This window comes from Capsicum annuum, chromosome 11 (genome assembly GCF_002878395.1).
Source record: "Capsicum annuum cultivar UCD-10X-F1 chromosome 11, UCD10Xv1.1, whole genome shotgun sequence".
Lineage (NCBI taxonomy): Eukaryota > Viridiplantae > Streptophyta > Magnoliopsida > Solanales > Solanaceae > Capsicum > Capsicum annuum.
In genome coordinates this window covers 234,393,105-234,408,396 of record NC_061121.1, presented here as the reverse complement: position 1 = coordinate 234,408,396, position 15,292 = coordinate 234,393,105, and the positions used below count along the sequence as shown (strand labels likewise).

Sequence of the window (15,292 nt, the reverse complement as noted above, 5' to 3'; positions counted from 1 at the left end):
ATGAAGGACTAGTTTATCCCATGTTTGGTGTGAGGTATTAGTTAGTACTGGGATAAATTATCCCATATATATGATGGGATAAATTATCCCACCGATCAAACGGGCCCCTACTCTTTGGATAATCTACCATTTATTTTTAAAAATTTCTCCTTCCTTGTTTATTAGCTCGTTTCAGTTCATTGATATATTATCATTGCAGGACTTGTTCAATCAACTTGAGGAATCGCGACTTTCGGAAAAATGAAATCTATAATCCACAATGAGGTATATTTTGCCTATTCCTTGTAAGAAAATTGCATCAAGCTTGGAAAGCAACAACAACAGAAAAAAGAATTGAAGAAGATTTTCAAACACAGTTCTTTTTCATTAAGCAGCTTTATTCGTTGATCTTGAAGGGGAGCGTTGGAGTAACTGGTAAAGTCGTCACCATGTGAACAGGAGTTCATGGGTTCATGCATTGGAAACAGTCTTTGGTGGAAATGCCAGGGAAGACTGCATACAATACACCCTTGTGATGGGGCCCTTCCCCGAACCCTATGCATAGCAAGAGCTTCAATGCACCGGGCTGCTTTTTTTTTTTTTTTTAAATTCGTTAATCTTCGATGTTTTAACAACATGGCATTTAATAGATAATACTAATGATTGATGAATGTGACTTCTTTCGCATCGTCCATTAATTAGGATCCAGTTTTGTAGGATTCATATTTAGCTATAGACACATGGGTTGGTCAGTAATTGTAATACCTAAAATGTCTAAAAGCTCTAATATTTCTTTTTTATTTGCTTTCAGTTAGGTTTTCTTTGAGTAAGGAGGTTGCGATTTTCAAGTTGTACAACCATCGATTTTGGCTTGGTTGAGATATATGAAGCATGACTTGCTGCAAATGGAGCATACGACTCTAATGGAACCCAAAGGTACATGAGAATAAAAGTTGTTTAATGGAACACACAAAAGAACATATTGTTATTTTGACGAAGCTCAACGATTATTTAGGAAGTGAAAAGTTTAAAACATCTATGTTGAAGCTTTGAGTGGTATTTTATTTTCATGTTGGATGGTACATCAAGACTATGGATGTGATAGCTTGTATTGTTGGCTTTGGGTTTCGGATTAGGCTTGTGCGACTTCAAAATGTGTCACAAGGGTCGAAGGCTCGCTACTGTACATATTAACAATCAAGTTTCTCATGTATTTTGTCGATGTGACAATGACTTTCTTGTTTCTCTAAATACGTCTGAGCCAACGAAAATCAAAAGATGACATGATTATTATTGTATCTCCAGTATTTAGAAATCTGATTTTACGTTGTGTAATTGTTTATCATGTGTTTTAGAGAGTATAATCACTTTCTAATTTCTATGTTCACTGCAGAAAAAGGAAAAATAATGTTCTAAAAGGTCTGGTGAATCCTTCTCCACTGTGTCTAAATTCTTCTTTCATTACTGTTAACCTTGCTAAACAAATACTTGCTGAAATTTAGAACGACAACAATAATAGCAATATCCAGTGTAATCCCACAAGTGAGGTTATGGAGACAGTAGAGTGTACACGACCTTACCCTACTTTGGGAAATATAATCACAGCATTTAGGGAAACATAAGCAGTAACACCAGCAAGATAGTAAAAAAACCGTAGCATATGAGACAATAAGTAGTAATAGAAAAGTAGGAATGAGAAATACGGAAATAATAATACTAATACTACTGGTAACGAAAAGCAAAGCGCGAACCTACCTACTACTAGCCTTCTACGTAATCATTAGCCATGATCAGCTGTTGAATATCAAATCATATTTTGGGATTAAGAAGTCATATGTTGATCTATTTTAGGTACTCTGGAGTGTGTCTGATCACAAGATGTGGTGTACAAAGGACAAAAGGCTACGCGCTTGATCATTGGTACCCTTGCTTACTAAAACTCATCCTTCTCGGTGCTGCCAGTCGCTGCGTAGCATTTTTGTTATTGATAACTTTCCAGAAAAAATAAGACTTCATTGTTGCTGTCTTGCTTCATCACTTGGTATACAAGGAAGAAAGCCAGTTTACAGTCTCAATACCATGACGAAAATGTTGGGAAGACTCAAAAAGTTGGGTCCCTTGTGAAGATTATGGTACATAACCTTGATATGATTCATGCCAAAAATGTAATTTACTCGAAACGGATGGTATGTAGCAGCAGGAGTCAATTAAAAAAGGTTATATGATTCTTTCTTCTTTAGATGGAAAATCAAATGTAACATGTGTTAACAGCAGTTTCTCTTGGAGAATGATTCTACCTGGTTCCTGAGCCTCATTTTGTAGCCTTGAACCTCAAGAGAAATAACTGAAAATGTTCGTCCCGTCTTCGTGAAGGTGACAAGGATATGACTGAGAGTACACCACAGAAATTGGAGGTTATACCCAAAAGTTGATAAAGATGAGGATATTAACATCAAATTATGTGATAACAGCATAAATTCAGTTTTGAGTAGACAGTACATCTTTTCTGTTCACAAAATTCTGCTGTTTTTTTTTCTTTTTCTTTTTGATTGGTAACATTGAAGGGGAGTCTTGGATTAGCTAGTAATGTTGTTGCCATGTGTTCGAGCAGTGGAAATGCAAGGTAAGGCTGCATACAATAGACCGTCTATTGTATTCATGAAGCCCATGCACCCTTCTCATCAGGTTTAGTTGGCAATGAGAGAATTGTGTTTGTGCACAAACTTGCTTGTTGGTAAAGAGTGTATAATTGAAGAGACAGAAACAGGGCCTTTCCCTCCATTCTCTCATCGTAGTCACAAAAGTCATGTATTAGAATAGTTGAGTTAGATGAACCACGTTTTACATGTGTGTGCACAAAAACAAGAAGACACTCGAATAGTTTAGTTAGATGTGTGCACAAAAACAAGAAGACACTCGAATAGTTTAGTTAGATGAATCAAGGAGACACTCGAAGTTGGAAGGATACACAAGTACCGAGCTACAAGTCTTATGACACAGGAGCGTGATTCTCTAGGGAACCACTTGGAGACTTGAAATGCTAAGGTTAATGCTAAAATGTCTACCTTTTAAAATTAAAACATCAAACTTGTATAAGTTCAACATTCATATAGTTCAAGTTGAGGCATCATTACCACTTCTTTCAGCAACAATCTGTCATCCTAACAAGTCGTTGTATTATGTACAGCAGCTCCCAGTGTGTTTGTTGCTAAATCAAACTTTGTTGCTAAATCAAACATGCTATGAGTACGAGTTCGGAGCTGAAAGGGTTAATTTTTGGAGCAAAAATATCAAAGGGGACAATGAGTGTTGGAAGAAAACAAATGGGACAAAACGCCCTTGGCCCAGCAATTTAGAAGTCACTGGGGGCACAATGACTTGGCAAAAATACCAAACGGAACAATGAATGTTGGAAAAAATTAAATGGGACAAAACATCCGTGGCCAACAATTTAGAAGTTGTTGGTTGGCCAATGACTTGTAAGTCATTGTAGAAGTTACCTTTTTGTTATATAAAAGATGAATGAGGATTCAATAAGACTAAATTTATATTGTGCTGGTCATGTTTTATATGAAGTCGGTTTTGTAAAATATAGTCGAGCGCCTGTAGTTATGCAAATATATGTGACTGTAGTTGTGCAAGTGTATATATTATCTCTAAAATGTGAACAGTTGCAACGTCCACTAAGGAACAAAATGGGCCGCACTGCTGAAACTTTTAATAATCGCATTAACTTAACGAGTTTTGATATGTATGTGTCAATTGAACGTTGCCTTATTGTTCAAGAACCCATCGACAATGAGTTTGAGCAAATGATATAAATAACTTGACTCAAACACGGAGAAGAAACTTATATAGAGTAAGACTGGGCATAAATAAATAATTAAAGAAAGTCACCGGAGTTGCTGGACCACAACGACTCACAAGTCACTAGCCACCACCAACTTCTAAATTGTTGGGCGAAGGGCGTTTTGTCTCATTTGATTTCTTCAAGTATTCATTATCCGCTTTGACGTTTTTATTCCAAAAATTAGCCTTTTCAGCTTCGGACTCTATGAGTACCTTTTACTGTTGCAGAGTTTATGTGAGCAGCTACAATCCAACAAGTTATAAACAGCTATAGCATTAATGGTGGATGGATTACAACATGGGGTCAAGACAGCAGAAGTTGCATGTGCCAAAAGTAATTAGTCCTTCTCAACTAAGATGCTCGGACTCTTCAAATATGTCTATGGGTGTGTGTCGGATCCTCCAAAAATAGTATATTTTTTAAGAGTCCGACACGAGTGCGGCAACATTTTTGGAGATTTCGAGCAACCTACCCCTCTTAACTACACACCCAAACTTAATAAAAATCAATGGGAAGAGAGGGAGTGGGCCCAAGTAATGGTTGTGGGGAAGGAAATAATTTTCTTCACATATTCATTATATGGTATGCCCAAGTAACACTATTAGGGGTTGTTTGGTAGAGTTATTGAAAAAAATAATGCATGCATTAGTTAATGTGTACTACAAGTACCTTGTTTGGTACATTTTTTAATCTATTATATACTTTATTATGTATTGGGGTGTGTATTAATAATAAATAGTATTTTCATATATTAGTAATACAAAGACTCTATACACATGCATTAACTTGTAGTTGTTTCTACCTCCATTTCAATATTTCAACAGCTGCTAGTCACGGGCATGGTAGTATCTCAGACGAAATGGTAGTATCATTGTGATTGGAACTCATTCTCATCCTCAAGAACAAAAATTTCACCATTAATACAAGTTTGAGATTTGTTCCAATTTAAGCGTCTTACTTTCGTGTTATTGTTTGTTTTAAAAAAGAATGTTTCTTCATATATTTAGTTCGTTTTTCAATTCCAATATTCTACATGAAAATTTTAAGACCGTAATGTTTTAAAGACTATACACATCTTTAATTTAAAATCATAAAATTTAAAATTTTATTTTTTAAACATCGTGCACAATCAAACTAAAATACTTATATTGAAACGGAGGGAATACATCATTTCTGCAGCCATCTATATTGACTATTGAGTTATTGAAAAGTAGTGGAAAGGACTACAGTCTTGGCAGGCCACTGAAGACCAAGAGAGCAAAGTAATTGATACAGTTTATTTGTCACCAATCAACCTATAAAAGAAATAATACATGTATTTATTGTATTATATATCTTATTAAGTACTTACTTTTATACATTGTTGTTATTATAATACACTTTATTCTTTTAATACAACAAACGAACAACAACAACAACATACATAATACATAGTGAAATTCCAAAAGTGAGGTCTGGAGAAGGTAAAGTATACGCAGACCTTATCACTACCTCGGTAAGGTAGAGAGATTGTTTCCGAAAGATCCTCGGCTTAAGTGTAGAAAATTCAGGTACAAAGCAGAGGTAAACAATGAAGAAAATATAGCAACTAGCAAGCAATAGGTTGATTGGTGACAAATGAACTGCATCAATTACTTCTGACACAACTTGTGTTGTCTTGGTCTTCTGTGTGTCCTTACTCTAGTCTTTTTCATTACTTTTCAACAATCAAATAATATTGTATTTGCTTCAGTTAGGATGTGACGCTTAAAATATATAAGGAGACTTTTGAATTTTATAATCTTAAATTAAAGATCTGTATAGTCTTTTAATCTTGCAGTCTTAAGTTTTTCATATAGATTGTTGGAATTGAAAAATGAACTAAATATAGAAAGAAACATTCTTTTTAAAACAAACCACAAAACGAAAGTAAGACACTTAAATTGGAAGAAATTTATTTTCTTCATTAATCTTCACTTAATAATCCTACAGAGTTTCTGCTACCACACACACCCCTTTCATATACCATGCTTGGGTCCCCCCTTATTACACCCCACAAGTACCCTTCCTCTCTTGCCTCAATTATTCAATTAAGAAAGTGATCAATAGTAAAAAAAACCACCCTATTATGAAGTCTTTGTCTTCTTGTTGGATGAAAAGTCAATAGTAGATTGTAGTTAATAGTAGCAAACATAGCTGTACCAATTACAAGTAAGAACACTAACAAAAGAGAGAGGAAGAGAAATCACAAATCATTCTAGTTTGCAAATTACTCTTAGCATTCAAAAGGTAAAATATAGTTGTTAAATATTTGAAGATAGAAACATTTATCTTCTCATAATTCTTAAAACCATTTTTGTGGTTCCTTTGTTTTGCATCTGATGTATATTCAATTTTCAATTTTTGGCCTTGTTTTATCAAGGAACAACTACTTGAAATTTCAATATTGAGACTGAAAGTATGTTTTTGTTGCACTTACAGCTTTAGGGACTCAATTTTGAAATTGACACATCACACAAAATAAGCAAGTAACTTGTTCTTGCTTTATACACCATTTCATTTCATCAAGTTATAAATGCTATATTAATTACAATTAACAAAATATTTCAGTATGATTGATTCTTTTGCATCGCCCCTCTCCCCCTTACCTTTTCTGATTTTCAATGTGAGTTCAAATGCTTTTCATTTAACATAATGCATAAATATGACTCTAAACTTATACTAAATTATATCATTGACCTTAAATTTTGACAGTGCACAAATATGATCTTTAACTATATAAAACCTGAACAAATAAACACTCCTATCCTATGTGTAGTGTTTATTTTAGATATTCTGAGATCAAAAACTCCTAAGCAGTTTAATTTTTTTTTCGATATAAGAGGTCTTATTCTTCAAAACTTTGAGAGAGAAAAAGAGATGTTTCATGTTTAAAAATTTAAATTTATATAAACCATATGATACAGTTATCTTAATATATTCATATTACATTACCTTTATATGTTGAGAGTGTTGTTGCAGATATATAATTTGAAAGAATTAAAAATTATAGCTTCAACTTAATCATCTTCACTTAGTTCAAACGATCTAAAACTTTAAATTTTAATATCTCTAACATAATAATATGCATAATTTTATAGACTTGAACTTTTTAAAAAATTTAATATGTTCTTATTAATATTTTTGTGACGTTTAAGATTTAATACTCATTAATTCACACAAATACACATGAAACACTAGTATAAGAGATTAATCAAGAGAAAGTTTTAGAAAAGAAGGAATTAATTAAAGAAAAATAACCCATTTAAATTAATCAAAAATAGCAAGTAAATAAAATTAATGAAAAAACCTAAAAAGGGAATAAAAAGACAACTAAGCTCTTGACACACATCTATCAAAAAAGACACAAAAAATGAAGTGGGGGTGGCTGAAGTGCTAAGCCGCTTCTCTTTCTTCAAGCAAAGGAAGAAGCCAAAAATGCAGTGCATTGATAGGGTTTTGATCCCTAGTCTACACTCTATAGGGTGGTATTTTCTGCATATTGTCAGTGGCACTATCTGCCACTTTATACATGGGGTGGCAAGTATATTATCTATTCAATTCTTCTGCATTATATGCATATATATACAGTGTCTCAACCGAGTTCTGCGGGTGCCGTGCCATCCCCACGAGTACACATAGATCCGCCACTGATTGCAATGGCCATGGCAACCTTGGGGGCTGCAGGGGAGGGGGTAGGGGTAGGGGACTGATAGATGATAGTGGGGGTGGGGTGCTGGACGGGGAGAGGGTTTGGGGGAGGGCCTTTTTTATTTTTATTTTTTTAAAATGTATTATTTTTTAATTTTTAAAAATATATTTAAATTAAAAAAGCTGTTGTTGGGGGACTTTTAATTTTTTTTAAAATTATTTTAATATAAAATTGATCAAAAATTGACCCCCGCTCATACCCTAGGCGCGTGTCTGCTCGCGTTTCATTCTACTCAGCTATTTTAATGCCTCGTAGGTCTGGTCAACAGTCAAGGGATTTCAAATATTATTTTTTAGTGGGTTTAAAGGTCCAGATAACAAACATGTAAGTAGAATTATCCCCATTATAAAACGGACATGGTACAAGGGTCCACCGAGCCATTTTTCATTTTATAAAATTTATTTAAGTATATATTATTTTTATTACATCAAACCAAACTAAACACTGCATAAGAAATAATATCCACATAATTAATACCAGCATTATTAATACTTGCATCAGCATTATCTATTTTGTGCAAAAAAATTTCCTTATTGGAAAAGATCTCTTCATTGTTAGGTTTATTCTTTTTAAGGATTTTGTACTCACTTCTCCTGTCATAACACAATCGTCGGAGAGTCTTATTCCAATAGATTTTATGTTTTCGATATTAGTTTTAAGGTTGTTTGACCAAACAATATTAATAATATGTTTTTAGTATTTTTTTTTGTCATCGGATTCATCATCTTTATGATTTGCAAACTTTTAGCTTCTGCATGACGTCCCCTTGGTTTCGAACCCAATCATGATGTTTAAAAATAAAAGGAAACTTTTGAAGTTTATGATCTTAAATTAAATATGTGTTTAGTCTTTTAAATCTTATGATCTTAAGCTTTTAACGTAGAATGTTGGAATTGAAAAACTAACTAAATATAGTGGCATTTGACCATGAAAATTAAAAAAATTGAAGTTGGAGTTTGAGGTGAAGTTGAAGTTGAAATTGGAATTGGAGTTTTGTTTGTCCATAAATATAATTGAAGTTGTTTTTAAATTTTTGTGAGAAAAGGAAGATGGAAAAAAGTGAAAACAACTCTTTTTTATTTTTCATTTTTCCAAATACAACTTGAAGTTATATTTGAAATTCTCATGGCCAAATATCAACTTGGAGTTGTATTTGACATAAAGTGAAATTTTTTTTTTTCGCAAAAGTAAAAAAAAAATAAAAATTATGGCCAAATGGGCTCATAGAAAGAAATACTTTTTTTGGAACAGACCACAAAACAAAAACAAGACACTTATAAATTGGAATGGAGGAAGTATTTTGTTGATCAACACACACCTTTCCTATACCATGCTTGTGTTTATTACTTTAGCAATTAATGGGTACAGTAAAGCTTAATTATGGTAGAGACTTTATCAAGGTTATTATAATTTGTAAATACCTATTATTATCTCCGTAAACACATACTACAACTGCTAATGTGCTTCTTCAAGGAATTCTGTCTCTACACATTAAGTGAAATGCATGATGTGACAAAATGAGCTTACATCACTTTATTACACCCACAAGTATCCTTCCTCTCTTGCCTCAAAAAGTGATGAATAGTCAAAAAAACACTTTATTATGAAGTGTTCGTCTTCTTCTTGGATGAAAAGTCAAACTTTTTGGTAATAGTAGATTATAGTTAATAGTAGCAAACATAGTTGTTCAAAATTACAAGTCAGAACACTAGCAAAAGAGAGGGAGAGATGGATATTGGCTTGTTCAAAATTATTTTTGTGGTTCCTTGTTTTGCTTTGTAGATTTCAGAAATGGATATTGGCTTAGCAGTTGGTGGTGCATTTCTCTCTTCAGCTTTGAATGCTCTCTTTGATAGGCTTGCTCCTCATGGTGATCTGCTCAAGATGTTTCAGAAACATAAGTACGATGTTGGGCTTTTAGAGAAGTTGGAGGCCATTTTGCTTGGTCTTCAGATTTTCCTGAGTGATGCAGAGAATAAGCAGGCATCAGATCCACTCATGGGGCAGTGGCTTAATAAGCTTCAGAGTGCTGTGGACTCTGCTGAAAACTTAATGGAAGAAGTCAATTATGAGGCTTTGAGGCTTCAGGTGGAAGGTCATCATCAAAATCTTGCTGAAACAAGCAACCAGCAAGTATTTCGACTTTTTTCAGAGGCTTTAGGTGGACGGCGCTCGAGTGATGATTTTTTTCTTAATATAAAGGAGAAGTTGGAAGGAACCATTAAAAGTTTGGAGGAGTTGGAAAAGCAAATTGGTCGCCTTGGCTTACAGAGGTATTTCGGTTCAGGTAAGAAACTAGAAACTAGAACTTCAACTTCTGTGGTTGAATCTGATGTCTTTGGTAGGCAGCATGAAAAGAAGGAATTGATTGACCGTTTAACATCTAAGGAGGCAAGTGAAAAAAATCTCACCGTTGTCCCTATTGTTGGAATGGGGGGCATGGGCAAGACAACACTTGCTAAAGCTGCTTACAGTGATGAGAAGGTGCAGAGCCATTTTAATTTGACAGCTTGGTTTTGTGTGTCTGAGCCATATGATGCTTGCAGAATAACAAAAGGGTTACTTCAAGATATGGGCTCATTTGACTTAAAGGATGACAATAATCTTAATCGGTTACAAGTCAAATTGAAGGAAAAACTAAATGGAAAAAGGTTTCTCATTGTTCTGGATGATGTGTGGAGTGACAACTACAACGAGTGGGATGACTTGAGGAATATTTTTGTTCACGGAGACATTGGAAGTAAGATCATTGTGACGACACGTAAAGAGAGTGTTGCCTTGATGATCGGTAGTGGGGCAATCTACGTGGGGACTCTGTCTGATGAAGACTCTTGGGCTTTATTCAGACGACATTCATTAGAAAATGGGGATCCTATGGGACATGCGGAACTTGCAGAGGTCGGAAAACAAATTGCAGCTAAGTGCAAAGGACTGCCCTTAGCTCTGAAGACGCTCGCTGGCATGTTACGCTCCAAATCAGAAATTGAAGGGTGGAGACGTATTTTGAAAAGTGAAATATGGGAGCTGCCAAACAATGACATACTACCAGCGTTGATGTTGAGCTACAATGAACTTCCCCCACACTTAAAGCCATGTTTTTCCTTTTGTGCAATATTTCCTAAAGATTATCCATTTAGGAAAGAACAAGTTATTCATCTGTGGATTGCTAATGGTCTTGTAGAACAACAGGGAGATAAAAGAATTCAAGATTTAGGCAACCAATACTTTAATGAGTTGAGATCAAGATCATTGTTCGAAAGAGTCCCAGAGTCTTCTGAAAGAGATGGAGGGAAATTCTTAATGCATGATCTTGTCAATGATTTGGCCCAAACTGCATCTTCCAAACTGTGCGTCAGGTTGGAAGAGTCCCAAGGATCTCATATGTTGGAACAAAGTCGGCATATGTCGTATTCAATGGGGGAAGGTGGTGACTTTGAGAAATTAAAACCGCTCTCTAAGTCGGAGCAGCTGAGGACATTGCTTCCAATCTCTATCCAGCGCCTTTTCCACCCTAGGCTAAGCAAGAGGGTGCTGCATAACATACTGCCAAGTCTAAGATCCTTAAGAGCATTATCATTGTCAGGTTATGTGATTGTGGAGTTGCCATATGCTTTGTTTATCAAATTAAAGCTCCTCAGATTTTTGGACCTTTCTCGGACAGAGATTAAAAAGTTACCGGATTCTATCTGTGCATTGTATAACTTGGAGACACTTCTCCTGTCATCTTGTGATGATCTTGAGGAGCTACCGCCACAGATGGAAAAGCTAATCAACTTGCGGCACCTTGACATAAGCGACACTTCTCGCTTGAAGATGCCGCTACATCTGAGCAAGTTGAAAAGCCTCCAAGTGCTAGTGGGAGCCAAGTTTCTTCTAGGTGGTTGGAGAATGGAAGATTTGGGTGAAGCATCTTACTTGTATGAATCTCTGTCAGTTTTAGAGTTGGAAAATGTGGTTGATAGAAGGGAAGCACAGAAGGCAAAGATGAGGGAGAAGAATAGTGTTGAGAAGTTATACTTGAAGTGGAGTGGAAGTATTGCCGGCAATTCACAAACTGAAAGAGACATACTTGATGAGCTATGCCCACACACAAACATAAAAGAACTCCAAATCTCCGGATATAGAGGGACGCAATTTCCAAATTGGCTAGCTGATGATTCGTTTCTTAAGCTGCTAGTACAATTGTCTCTTAGCAACTGCAAGGACTGTTTTTCCTTGCCAGCGCTAGGACAACTTCCTTGTTTGAAATTCCTTTCCATTAGAAAGATGCATCGAATAACAGAGGTGATGGAAGAATTCTATGGTAGTTCGTCCTCCAATAAACCTTTTAACTCTCTTGAGAAGCTTGAATTTGCAGAGATGCCTGAGTGGAAGCAGTGGCACGTACTAGGGAATGGAGAGTTTCCTGCACTTCAGGACCTTTCGATTGAAGATTGCCCCAAGTTGGTTGGGAAGTTCCCCAAGAATCTTTGTTCGCTGACAGAATTGATTATTTCAAGATGTCCTGAACTCAATTTGGAGACGCCCATCCAACTTTCAAGTCTAAAAATCTTTATAGTTTCTCATTCTCCCAAGGCTGGAGTTGTCTTTGATGAAGCTGAACAGTTTACCTCCCAACTTGAGGGAATGAAGCAGATTGAGGTATTAGTTATTATTGATTGCAACTCTCTTACCTCCTTGCCTATTAGCACTCTGCCGAGTACCTTGAAGGAAATAAGGATATATGGTTGCCGGAAATTGAAATTGGAGGCACCAGATCGTAGTAGGATGATTTCTGACATGTTTCTGGAGGTATTGGATCTGGATGAATGTGATTCTATATCATCACCTGAGTTGGTCCCAACAGCACGCTATCTGAGGATAGAGAGTTGCCAAAACACTCAACTTTTGGGGTTGTGAGAATCTGGAAATACGTGGCACCCAGATGACGTCATTGTGGATTTCCAGATGCAAAAATCTGAAGCGGCTGCCAGAACGTATGCAGGAACTCCTTCCATCTCTTAAGGATCTGAAACTGTATTATTGTCCAGAAATAGAGTCCTTTCCTCTCTAAACTATCTATTCACAACTGCCCATTGCTCAAACCACTAGTAGAATTTGATAAGGGGGAGTACTGGCCAGAAATTGCTCATATTCCTGAAATATATATCGGTGTTACAATATTTCAGGAGGAATCAGAATGTCTGTGATGATTAAATAAAAAAGATGTTCCCACAGATGTAAGTTTTTCTTTTTACCCAGTAGCTTTTTAGTTTTGCTTGCTCCCCGTTGCTTGTGTGTTAATTATTTTCCCTCGTTAAGTTATTGGGTGAAGTTTTGGGTAAAGTCTTGCCTTTGGAAAACATATTTCACTTTTTCTCAAGAAAGTCATAAACTATAAGCTTATAAGCTTTAACAACTATTTATTTGACAAGAATGAAACAGTTGGAACAATTATAGTTGGGAGGAGTCATTAGTGGAGTTTTTAAAAAATACATAAAAGTTCAAGGTAAATTCTAAGTTTTTAAAGTACCCGAAAACTGTAATTTCACGCAAAAATTATTATTTTTTCTAGATTTTGAGAATTTGGGTCTTTGGCAAGATTTTTTTTCAAAAATTGCTTGTACTTTCATTAATGTCTAGATAACTTAACAGTTATTTCAATGGAATTCTCCTTTGCTTGCCTATTAACTTGACAGTTGGTTGTCATTGTAGGAGTTGTTAAATCTCTGAGCTGCATATATATCATTGACGTAATCTCCAATCGTGATCGGGAATACCTGTAATGTTTAATTAGAGTTAAATCTTTTCCGTAGTTAAATCTTGTAGAGCAGCGTGTAGCGTCTATTGCCACTGAAGCCAAGAGAGCATCTTCAGATTAGCATGAAAATTGACAAATAAAAGGTAATATCTTGCATCTCCAGAAACTTTGGTAACGCGTAGAATCTTGTGCTTTGGTTAACGCGTAGAATCTTATTGTCCTCCAGAAATGCAGTGTCTCTAATAGGTACATGTGGAAGAAAATTTTAGTTCCAGTATGTCAAAAATACAAGAGATTGTTTCCAGATAATTTAACATCTAAAAGAATCAGAACAATGAAATATCTTGCATTCAACTAATGGCAAGTTTTAACTCCTTTTTTTTCTTGTTCAGGATTTTGGTAACAACATGTTGTTAGCTCAGCTGGTGAAAGGAAAGTCGTGCTAACATTCTCCATTGAAAAAACAATCACCTCAGTGCTTCTCTTTTGTGTGAAATTTTTGACAATATTCGGGACATTCTAGCGTGAACCTATAGGTAAGACTCTACAGGATCAACAACCATAGTGCACGGAGTGTGGTAGAATTCCTCGGTATGGCTATTCAGGAATCATGCGATGTGGTGAAAGGCTTCCCATTGAGGTTCCCGACCCTCCTGATATCCACTTGCTTGTGGAATAGGGGGGGTGCCTTGCTATTAAGGTGTCAAGGCGGTCGAAGGTCACAAGTGGATGCAACCGATGCTTTGATAATTCAATTGACTCCTCACTGTCATGCTGGCAAAAGCAGGGGTTTCGGTTGGTTTTACCTACTATTGAATTTTTGCTACATTAGGCAGACGCCTTGGACAGAATATGCACGAAGAGATCTGTACTGAAGTAGATCATCCGAACCAATTGAGCTCTTGATTGAGCATGCAACAGGAACGGTCTAGTCGCCAAATCCAACTGCCCTTGCTCGAGCCGCAAAGCGAGGTCTACGAAGCAACTGCAGTTCAGGAGGTTCAAATCACCCAAACATCCAAATGATTGGACCAAGGCGATCAGGTGAGTTCAATACATCAACCGTCCTTACTTGGAAGATTTTTAGTTCATCTCAAATAGCAATTGATATACTCCTGTTGTTTCCTTTTTTTTTCCAGTGTGTTGGCTTTTGGTTTTGGATAATTAGACTCACACGACTTTAAAATGTGCCACAAGGTTCTAAGGCTCGCTTCTGTTACAAAATTGCTTTAAGTTACTACACTAGTTTTTTAATAAAATAAATTATTTAGATTAGGATAAATTTAAATTTTGAATTTTAACTATGTTGTTAGTTTGTTTAGTTGTTGAGGTATTTTAGGGTGTTTTGAATTTTAAATTATGCTGATTTTTTGTCTTATGTTGACTATTTAAAGCCCCTCAATGCTTAATAAAATTATTGAAACTGTTGAAAGCTCATTGAAAGCTTGAAAGTCATTTAAATCCAAAGAGAGTCATTTTAATCCCCTTTTCGCTGCCCCATCTTTCTTTAAAAAACCAACAGCTTCTTTATATACTAACAATCAATGTCTTCCATGTGTTTTGTCGATGTGACATTTGTCTAGGATGTGCCAATGACTTTCTTGTTACTCTGAATACATTTGAGCCAATAAAAATCAAAAGATGACATGATTATTATTGGATCTTCAGTATTGAGAAATCTGGATTTGAGCTATGTGTAATTGTTTATCAACTTTCAGTTACTCCCTCGAAAAAAACGATACATAACACTATCCCTCCATTACAAATCTCACTCTCTCTTCCCTCTTCTTCCTATTAAAATCCTCCTTTTTCCTCTTATTCCCGGATCTTCAAACTTTTCGATTTCCAATCACTAGATCTCTCGTTCCCTCTTATCTCATTTAAATATTAAATAATGGGCCAATATTCATCTACCCATTGTGGTGGTGGCCGATACATCGTCGCCGTACCCCACCACTCAACCTCCAACTATTCTGACTTTTTCTCCCGTATG

The 15,292-nt window shown here is 35.7% G+C and overlaps 1 protein-coding gene and 1 non-coding gene across 3 annotated transcripts; both read left to right on the top strand.

Moving 5' to 3' along the window:
- The first annotated feature begins 6 nt into the window (after window positions 1–6).
- On the top strand, window positions 7–2,577 carry LOC107871019. 2 transcript variants are annotated; one of them, XR_007047598.1, is made up of 3 exons: window positions 7–264; window positions 375–915; window positions 1,831–2,577. It is a non-coding gene; the product is annotated as an uncharacterized LOC107871019 (transcript). The 2 variants fall into 2 exon arrangements; XR_007047597.1 differs by having other exon boundaries at window positions 7–915.
- A 6,559-nt stretch (window positions 2,578–9,136) lies between these two features.
- LOC107871020 (putative disease resistance RPP13-like protein 1) lies at window positions 9,137–15,027 on the top strand. Its single transcript, XM_016717788.2, is given in 5 exon segments — window positions 9,137–12,436; window positions 12,438–12,778; window positions 13,254–13,442; window positions 13,692–14,343; window positions 14,883–15,027. Coding segments are annotated over 2 exon segments (3,261 nt in total). The 5' UTR covers window positions 9,137–9,350; the 3' UTR covers window positions 12,613–12,778; window positions 13,254–13,442; window positions 13,692–14,343; window positions 14,883–15,027.
- Window positions 15,028–15,292: the final 265 nt, after the last annotated feature.